Source organism: Jaculus jaculus, chromosome 4 (assembly GCF_020740685.1).
Source record: "Jaculus jaculus isolate mJacJac1 chromosome 4, mJacJac1.mat.Y.cur, whole genome shotgun sequence".
Taxonomy (NCBI): domain Eukaryota; kingdom Metazoa; phylum Chordata; class Mammalia; order Rodentia; family Dipodidae; genus Jaculus; species Jaculus jaculus.
The window spans coordinates 170,099,414-170,109,843 of record NC_059105.1 but is presented as its reverse complement, the minus strand read 5'-3'; the positions used below and the strand labels follow the sequence as shown (position 1 = coordinate 170,109,843).

The following is a 10,430-nucleotide window of genomic DNA, read 5'->3' as shown; positions in this document are numbered from 1 at the left end:
CTTATGCTGTAACTATTATTATATTCCCATTTTGCACACAAGTAAATAAGCATTAAAGTAAGTAACCCCTATGAACTCAGTGCTAGTAACAGTAAAAGCAATATGGGTCCTTGTCCTACTTAAAAGCTCTGCATCTGTTCATGGCATATGGTCTATATATGTGGTGGTTATCAATGAAAAATGTTTTCAAAAAGAGCTCTGGGCAGACGGGAGACCTTGCAGGCCCCATGGCCTGAAGCATCAGACACGGTGAACTCTTCTAGTCTGCAGTTTTAAAAAATGGCCTCCAATAAAGTGACTTTGCAAAAGGTGGGAAAGAAACAGAATGGGAAGAATGAAAAAGTTGAAGAGGCAGAGCCTGAAGAATCTGTGGTAGAGAATGTACTGGATCGACGTGTGGTAACTGGGAAGGTGGGGTATTTCCTGAAGAGGAAGGGATTTACAGGTGCTGACAACACTTGGGACCTGAAGAACATTTAGATTGTCCAGAGTTAATTGAAGCATCTCTTAGTTCTCAAAAGGCTGATAAAGTAAAAGATGGTACAAAAAGAAAATCTATATCTGACAGTGAATCTGATGATAGCAAATCAAAGAAGAAAGGAGATGCTGCCGACAAACCCAGAGGCTTTGCCAGAGGACTTGACCCTGAATGAGTAATCGGGGCCACAGACAGCAGTGCAGAACTGCTGCTTCTCGTGAAATGGAAGGACTCAGCTGTGGCCGACGTGGTGCTGGCAAAGGAGGCCAACACAACACGTCCTCGGGTCGTCAGCGCTTTCTATGAAGAGAGGCTGGCTTGGCAGTTTTGTCCAGAAAAGGATTCCCAATAATTGTCTGCATTATTTTAATATATATTTATACATATATATATATATAATCTGGTTTTGAATTACTGGTGTGAAAAATAAGTATATTTTAATGCAGATCGAGTTTGATATGTTGGTTTTGAAAATATTCACAGTTGTCAGAATTTTTTATTTCATATTTATTTGAGAGAGGAAGAAAGGCAGACATACACACAGAGAAAGAATGAGAAAAAAACAATGGGCACACCAGGGCCTCCAGCCACTGCAAACGAACTCCAGACATGTGCACCTCCTTGTGCATCTGGCTAACGTGGGTCCTGGGGAATCGAACCAGGATCCTTTGTCTTTGCAGGCAAATGCCTTAATTGCTAAGCCATCCTTCCAGCCCTATAGATGCTTGTTAACAGCAGAATATTTGATACCATGGTATATTTCCTCTACATTGGAAAGTAGCTTTTTCTAAATGTTGGGGGAATTTTCCCAGTCAGAACTTAACTTTAACTGGTGTAAAGAAGGACCATTCTATATCCTCTTTTTGTTTTGTGAGTGTGTGCATATGCATAAAATACTTACTGTAAGTGTTTTTGTTTTTAATATCCCCCTGCCACACCTTCCATCCAAAAAAAAAAAAAAACATGGATAATAAGCTGTTGTTCTGAGAATTCCTAAGAAATCACTTCAGGTTACACTGAAATTTTTCCTGAAGCCATGACCTTTGAAATTAAATAATTCTATAGTTAATTGAATAGTTTAGGTTGGATAATAACATCCATAGTTAGGTTGGATAATAATAACATCATAATTCTTACCTATACCCTCATGTAAATTCAATAGTATATTTGCAAAATTTAATTACTAACCAACTAAGTCCTCATTCAATCAGGAAAACTAGACAAATCCCGGTTTGTTAATGGAACAAGACTTGTATAGTTCTTCTAGGAAGTCATTCCTGTGCTAAAAGCTAAACTCTGTACTAAAAAATTGAAGTTCGGGGGCTAGAGACGTGGCTTAGCAATTAAGGCGTTTGCCTGAAAAGCCAGAGGATCCCAGTTCAACTCTTAGGACCCACGTTAGCCAGATGCACAAGGGGGTGCATGTGTCTGGAGTTCGTTTGCAGTGGCTGGAGGCCCTGGCATGCCCATCCCCCCCCCTTGTAAATAAATAAAATACATTTTTTTCATTGTAGTTCATAGAATTTCTAAGACAATGCATGGAGATGTGATAATGTTTAGAAATGCTGGCAGTTTAGGGCCTGCTGGCACAGAACCTGATGCTATGAGTTCCTGACCTGCATGCTTCTTTACCCTGACTCATTCCTCACATGTAGGCTCAATCTTTTCAGTGTTTGGGTCACTGATTCAGCAGAACCCAGGAAAATAACTTTGTAGGATCAGAATGGTATCCAGCTGTGTATTGTTTACTTTATTGTAAATAAAGGTGGGCACTGGCCAATAAATAGTTTTATATTCCTTTAAAAAAAAGCTTTGCATCTAGATGCTAAGTGGTACCAATTCACAATTCAACTGGATATTTTATACTATTTCTTATATACAATGTACAATTACATATATATGTGTGTGTGTATATATATATATACATATACATACATACATATGGTTTTAAACTTATTCTCTAATTTCTTTATCTAAGAACAAGTTTCTGACTGGTTCCTCACCTTAAATCAGATACAAAATCTAGCATCCTTTAGAGAATTCTGGAACACTGTATGTACCTAAAAACATGAAAGTAAGTTGAAATGATAAAATCAATCTAGAAAAGATTAACATTGAGGGTGAAATCCCCAGGGTTAGAGAGGTTTCCTACCATGTGTAGGGCCCCAAGGATCTCACTCCATTTCTTCAAAACTTCTTTATTTCCACTACTCTTCCTATCGCACTATCCCTTGGTCTCAAGAGGATAGCAAAGTTAAGAATGTGATTATTGGGCTGGAGAAATGGCTTAGCGGTTAAGCGCTCGCCTGTGAAGCCTAAGAACCCCGGTTGGAGACTCGGTTCCCCAGGTCCCACGTTAGCCAGATGCACAAGTGGGCGCACGCATCTGGAGTTCGTTTGCAGAGGCTGGAAGCCCTGGCGCGCCCATTCTCTCTCTCTCCCTCTATCTGTCTTTCTCTCTGTGTCTGTCACTCTCAAATAAATAAATAATATTTTTTTAAAAGAAAAAAAAAGAATGTGATTATTGATGCGAAAATAACATTGTAAAATAACTTCCATTAAAAAGACAGTTCTTGGGCTGGAAAGATGGCTTAGCGGTTAAGCGCTTGCCTGTGAAGCCTAAGGACCCTGGTTCAAGGCTTGATTCCCCAGGACCCACGTTAGCCAGATGCACAAGGGGGAGTTCATTTGCAGTGGCTGGAGGCCCTGGTGTGCCCATTCTCCCTATGTGCCCCTCTCTCTCTCTCTCTCTCTCTCTCTCTCTCTCTCTCTCTCTCTCTCTGTCACTCTTAAATAAATAAATAAATAAATAATGAACAAAAAATTAGAATTTTTTTTTAAAAAAAAACAGTTCTTGGGCTGTCCAGAAGCTCAGTGGTTACAGTGCTTGCCACTCAAGCCTTAGTCCCCAAGTTCAGTCCCCGGCCCGGTTAAAGCTGAGAGCAGGGGTGGGCTTCCGTAATCGCAGCGCTCTGGCGGCGAAGCTGGTGCCGGGCAGGAAAGTTACAGACACCTGCCGAATTCCCCAGGATGAGATGAGAGGACGGGGGCGCTGGGGGCGCTGACCTCGCCCCTTGAGGTTTATAACTACCACTACACCCTACTGCAATTTCTGTTTGCCAAAGTGTTACATTTTTTATAATCTTTTGTAACCTGCTTGCTCATCTGTCACATATGCACTATTTAACCCATGCTTGCTTATTAGCCCCATATACTATAAAATTCTTATCAAACTTGAGCTCAGGACTGACGCCATTATGGAGCGATCTGGGTGTCAGTCCACTGACATGAAGAAACTTCCTCTCCTTCACCTGACTTAGCTGCTGGTCTCTTGACCCCCAGAAAGTTCCCGCAACATTCCTGGAGTCCCCAGCAAGACCTGGCCGCAGTACCCCCATTGATCATAGGACCTGCAGGCCACCTGACATCTTTTTTGCTGTTGTTGTTTTGTTTTGTTTTTTTCTTCCAAGGTAGGGTGTCACTCTAGCCCAGGCGGACCTGGGATTCACTATGTAGTCTTGGGGTGGCCCTGAACACTCATGGCGATCCTCTGCCTCCCGAGTGCTGGGATTAAAGGTGTGTGCCAGCACGCCCCATCTGCCGTCTCTGGCACCCCCCACAGGGTCAGAGGGTCTCCTTCTTAATGTTTGTACTCTGAATGATTGCACATGGATGTGAAATTGAAAGCGGTGGTTCCACAGGCATCCAGCCACAGAATCTGAGTGGGCCCCACCCTGCGGTTGCGCTGGGGTCCGTTCATGTAACTGGGCTCTCATCTCCCACAGCAGGAGGTGAGCATGGGTCCCCAGGTGGCCGCCAGGCGAGGGAGAGACTAAGTTCCCAACCCCTTCCTGGGCACACACTACTTACAGCCTAAGCACATAGAGAACTTCAAGTGCGCTCCTCCCAGTCTAAGTGCCACACCCACACTGTCCTTCAGACGACGCTGGGCAACTGTAGGAGATTATGGCATCAAGATGAAACGTGGCACACAACTGTAATCCCAGCACTCAGGAGGCAGAGATAGGAGGATCATGGTAAATTCGAGGCCAGCCTGAAATTACATAGTGAATTCCAGGTCAACCTGGGCCAGAAAAAGACCTATCTCAACGCCCCCCCCCCCAAAAAAAAGATGAAACCCTGTAATCTGAGGACCCTATTCAAAGTCAAGTGGCCTTCTTTCAATATAGACTGGCCATCAGTGAGCACACTGGACTTGCTTACCATAAGAGTGAGAGCAATCTGCGTAAACAACGCAGGCATCCTGACCAGTTTCCCTATCCACACTCCTGGTATGGTTTAGCCTGCAGCCCTCCAGACTGGCTTATACATCAGGTTCTTCAGAAACCTACAACTTCCACTGTTCGGGAGCCCCACAGTGCCACACCTCCAGGGAAACCATGAGGGCCATGAACAGGATTCTGAGCGCCCCCCATACCTGCTTGTCAAGATTCTGAGCCCCTCCATAGCTGCTGTCACTGGCTCCGCGGGCTCCGTCGGGGTCCAGCCCTGGCTGCTCAAGCTGCACAAGCAGAGCCCCGGAGCGGCGAGACTGCTCGTCCAGGCCTCTCGGGGCCTTTACCTGCACCGCCAAATCCTGCTACTGAACACAAGTGCCACCGTCACTAAGTGCCCCGCCTCCAGCTGAGAAATGGAGACACTGCCCTAATGCGGGCTGCCTCACTACTGGGGGTGACCTGGTGCCTCTCTGTCCACTCCAACAGGTTCCTGGGCTATCTTTCTTCTGCAAAGATGGGAGCATCCTAGCTAGCCCTCCCAGCTTGATATATCAACCCTCTACCACCAATGACCTCCTGAACTGGTGGCAGCACATTCCACCATACTTAGAACAGCCTCAAGCCAAGACAGAACTGCTGAGGTCCATTATGAAGACCCACTGACCCACTTGGGATGACTACCACCAGTTTCTGGGCACCCTTTTCTTATGAGAGAGATAAAGACAGAATTGGCATGCTAGGGCCTCTAGCCACTGCAATCAAACTCCAGACACATGTGCCACCTTGTGTGCATGCATCACCTTGTGCATCTGGCTTACATGGGATCTGGGGAGTCAAACCTGGGTCCTTAGGTTTCACAGGCAAATGCCTGAACCACTAAACCATCTCTCTGGCCCTCAACACTCTTTTTGACTCAGACAAAAGGCCATCCTCTAAGCAGACAGGGAATGGCTTGCCACCCAGGCCCCTCAAGGCCCACTAAATCTGGAGCCGTTTGCCACTACCACCTTCCCAGATGAGCAACCTAATTTGGTTCCCAACACCCAAGAAAGGGCAAGAACCTTTGACACAAGCAATCCTAGAAGGGGCCCAAGCACAGGGCTGCGTGGCCACCAACTCAACACAAGTGAGTGAGGTCATCCAAGGAGAGGAAGAATCCCCTGGTCAGTTTTATGAGAGACTTTGTGGTGCCTATCTGCGTCACACACCCTTCAATCCAGAGGCTCCAGGGAACCGATCAATGGCCAACACCACCTTCATCCAACATCGGCTTGCGGTGTGTGACACGTGTGGAAAGCTGCAGCGGTTGGAGGGATTTACCAGGGGGAACATAAGCCAGTTTCTTGGCATTGCCTCCGAGGTGGTAGCCAACCAAGAGGTGGAAAGGGAAATGGCAAGGGACAAAAAGGCCAGAATCATGGTGGTGGGGCATGGAGGCAGGGAATCCAGGGAAGCCCAGGCCAAATCACAAGGGAAGAAAGCACCCAGACTCCCCCTTAGAAAAAGATCAATGTAGTTACTGCAAAAAGAAAGGGCACTGGTAAATGAATGCCCGGAACAAGAGGAGGAAACAAAGGGGCCCGAAAGAGGGAACTGGAGACAGGGTGCTCCCAAGCATGCAGTGGTCACTGTTTCCAAACAAAGTGATGACCCGCCAGCAGTGAGAAGTCCACCTGGAGCTACAAACCAGACTGAAAACATCCAGGCTCAGTTGTGGTTGGCCCCCAGGAGCCCATAGCCAGAGTTGACCTAGGGGGACAAGCCATGGACCTTATACTGGACACTGACACAGCCATTTCCATGGTGACGTCTCCCACAGGAAAGTTTACTAAAAACTCTGTCACCATCATAGGGGCAACAATATGTTTTGTGAACCATGAGACGGCTCCGTGAGAGGCCACTGGGTTTGCCACTGATTCCTGTATGTGCCTGAAGCCCTGGGGCCACTAGGGAGAGATTTGTTAACCAAGCTTGGCACCACAGTGACCATGTACTTAGGTCCCACAACTATCCCTTGCCCACGTTAATGCTAGAATATCACCCAGAAGAAGAATGGAGACTCCACCAAGAGTCACTAGGGAGAAAACACAAAGCTCCCCCAAAATTGACTAGTATCTGGAGAACTCAAGTCCAGGACATATGAGGTGGAATTGGCCTTCCACAAGGTCATCCTCCAGTGGTGGTGGTGCTAAAAACAGGCACCACCTCAGTGAGACAGAGACAATATCCGATCTCCTTGGACTCTCGAGTTGTGATAGCCCCTACATCAGAAGACTGAAGGATTGAAGTGTTTATGGGAAACCCAGTCGCCATGGAACACCCCTTTGCTCCCAGTAAAATTAATTAATTAATTAATTAATTTTTTTAAAAAGACAGTGACGGGCTGGAGAGATGGCTTAGCAGTTAAGCGCTTGCCTGTGAAGCCTGAGGACCCCCGTTCCAGGCCCGATTCCCCAGGACCCACGTTAGCCAGATGCACAAGGGGACGCACAAAGCTGGAGTTCGTTTGCAGTGGCTGGAGGCCCTGGTGTACCCATTCTCTCTCTCTTCTCTCTCTGCCCCTTTCTCTCTTTGTCTATCATTGTCAAAATAAATAAATAAAAATAAACAAAAAAAAAAAAAAAAAAGCCAGTGACTATCAGCTGGTCCAAGACCTCTGCAGAACTAATGATGCCACAGAGACTCTTCACCCCATGGTCCCCAATCTACACACATTGCTGAGTTAGATGCTCCCAACAGCTGCTGTCTTAACATGCCTACACCAGAAAGATGCCTTCTTCTGCCTAACACTGGCAGAAGTTAGTCAACCCCTATTTGCCTTCAAGAGAGAAGACCCAGAGACTGGTTCAAAGAGGCAACTAACATGGCCTTGTCTACCCAATGGTTCAAAAACTCCCCCACCATCTTTGGGAGGCATAAACAAAGGACCTGGAAAACTGCCCACCCCCTGGGTGCGCCATCTTGCAGTCAATGATCTGCTGCTGGCACCCCGCACAAGGGAGATCCAGGAAAGGGGGACTGAAAAACTATTGAACTTCCAAGCCCTGTGTGGTGGTGCATGCCTTTAATCCCAGCACTCAGGAGGCAGAGGTAGGGGATCTCCTTGAGTTCGAGGCCACCCTGGGACTACATAGTGAATTCCTGGTCAGACTGGCCTAGAGTGAGACCCTACTTGAAAAACAAAATAAGAACTATTGAACTTTGTACAAGAGGCAGGATATAAAGTCTCTGAGAAAAAGGCCCAGGTCTCCCAGGAGTCCCTTATTTGGGGTATCACCTCAGCCAGGGGCAGGGGAAACTAGGGGAACAATGAAAGCAACTGACCACTCAGTATCCCGGTCCTTAAACGGGAAGCAGCTCTGAGAGTCCCCAGGAGCAGCTGGATTGTCGGCTCTGGATCCCATTGCTCTCTGCCACTTCCAAACCCCTTCACAGCGCCTTCCCAGGGCCTGCCACAGACCCACTAAAGTGGGGGGAGGAGATGGTGCTTTCAACCAACTTAAGAAGAGACTGGGAGAAGGGGACAGAGGTCCGAGGGAGACACACGCTCGGGGTTTCGCAGGCCGGGAAGGGAAGCCGCGTGGTTGAGGAGACCGGGAACTGAGCAACTCAGATCTGCTTGGAAAACCTGGTACATCACCATGCTGGCTGCAAGGTTTGTGTGTCTCCGGACACTACCTTCCAAGGTTTTCCACACAACTTTCACCAAGGCCTCCCCCGTTGTGAAGAATTCCATCACAAAGAATCAATGGCTCCTGACACCCAGCAGGGAATATGCCACCAAGACAAGAATTGGGATCCGCCGTGGGAAAACTACCCAAGACCTGAAAGAAGCAGCATTTGAACCATCAATGGAAAAAATATTAAAAATTGATCAGATGGGAAGGTGGTTTGTGGCTGGAGGGGCTGCTGTTGGTCTTGGAGCACTGTGCTTCTATGGCTTGGGACTGTCTAATGAGATTGGAGCTATTGAAAAGGCTGTAATTTGGCCTCAGTATGTGAAGGATAGAATTCATTCTACCTATATGTACTTAACAGGAAGTATTGGGTTAACAGCTTTATCTGCCTTGGCAGTGAGCAGAACTCCTGGTCTCATGAACTTCATGATGAGAGGCTCTTGGGTGACAATTGGTGCAACTTTTGCGGCCATGATCGGAGCTGGATTGCTGGTGCATTCGTTACCATATGAGCCTAGCCTGGGCCCGAAGCACCTTGCTTGGATGCTGCATTCCGGTGTGATGGGTGCGGTGGTAGCTCCCCTGACGGTCCTGGGCGGGCCTCTGCTCCTCAGAGCTGCGTGGTGCACTGCTGGTATTGTGGGAGGCCTCTCTGCTGTAGCCGTGTGCGCGCCCAGCGAGAAGTTCCTGAACATGGGGGCACCTCTCGGAGTGGGCCTGGGCGTCGTCTTTGTGTCCTCGTTGGGATCTATGTTCCTTCCACCTTCTACAGTGGCTGGTGCCACTCTGTACTCAGTGGCAATGTATGGTGGGCTAGTTCTTTTCAGCATGTTCCTCCTGCATGACACTCAGAAAGTGATCAGACGTGCAGAAACTGCACCAGCGTTTGGAGCTAACAAATACGATCCCATCAACTCGATGTTGGGAATCTACATGGATACATTAAATATATTTATGCGAGTCGCAACCATGCTAGCAACTGGGAACAGCAGAAAGAAATGAAAGGACAACTGTGGACATCTGTCTGCTGCATCGAATGTGTTGTTGCTTAGTAAAGGCAAATAATAAGCAGCTTTCGTCGAGGTTTAGAAGAAAAGGACATGTCTCCATGTTTAATATGTTCAAGTAGTGTGACCCCACCCCCCAGGCTTCCTTTTTCTAGAAAATAAATTCAGTAGTTCTCTCCCAAGTAAGCACATAAATTTGTAACTGTCGTGTTTGAGTAAAAAAGCTTTAATGGTTGTGAAAGCTAAAATTTGTGTATGAGAATTTAAGTATTTTTAATTTAATATTAGCAACTAAGTATATCTGTATATTTTGAGGCATAGAGAGTATTGTAAGGGGTGTAGAGGTTTTGAGTGTTTGGGGTATAGCACTGATCATGCTGAGCCAGGAGACATGGATGCAGATTTTCCCCTCTGCTCTCCACGTGCTTTTCCGTTGTCAGGACAATTCAGAATGTTCATACTGAGAATCCCTGGAGGAATTCTGTATATGTGGGTTTTACTTTTAAGTCTCCTATAAACAAGATACCTTTATTTTCAAGGTAAGATACTCCAAAGCATGTGGTTTGTTTATTTTCAAGTATAGAGGTAAACATTTAGTGAAGTGCATTGCATATGTTTGGGTATCTAATTGAACACATCCTCGATTCCTCAGCACTGAGCTTTAACAGCCTTGTCATAAAAGCTAGTTTGTGGTGCACACTGATGAGCTATGATTTTCGCACATTCTCTCTCAGACCAAACATAAAAAGGCAAAGTAAAGCCAGTTGTCTTGTGTCTGCGTGTAATGAGGAACTGCTTCATGACTTTGACTTGGAACACTCTCCCTCCATACATTATTGCTTTTGTGACATTTTTACATTGTTTAGATACAGAAGCTATTTTTGGAAGTCTTCAGCAAATGGAAGGGAGCCTATATGATAATTTAGATTGCTGTTTTTGAGAACTATTTATGCTAGTAATCCAGAAATAACTATTTTAACCATTTCAGAGTCCACAGAATGCTTATTTCTGAAATAAAAGTTCCAGCCAG

General features: G+C 46.3%; 1 protein-coding gene and 1 pseudogene across 1 annotated transcript; both read left to right on the top strand.

Annotated features, from left to right (window-relative positions):
• The first annotated feature begins 279 nt into the window (after positions 1-279).
• Positions 280-830, top strand: LOC101601498 (annotated as a pseudogene).
• A 7,406-nt stretch (positions 831-8,236) lies between these two features.
• On the top strand, positions 8,237-9,395 carry LOC123460136 (growth hormone-inducible transmembrane protein-like). The gene has a single exon (XM_045147692.1). It carries the CDS (start codon positions 8,358-8,360, stop codon positions 9,393-9,395), a length of 1,038 nt encoding a protein of 345 aa, XP_045003627.1. The 5' UTR covers positions 8,237-8,357.
• The last annotated feature ends 1,035 nt before the right edge of the window (positions 9,396-10,430 follow it).

Excerpts from the sequence above, each read along its gene's own strand:
- LOC123460136 (XM_045147692.1), top strand. The coding sequence starts at position 8,358 with ATGCTGGCTGCAAGGTTTGTGTGTCTCCGGACACTACCTTCCAAGGTT.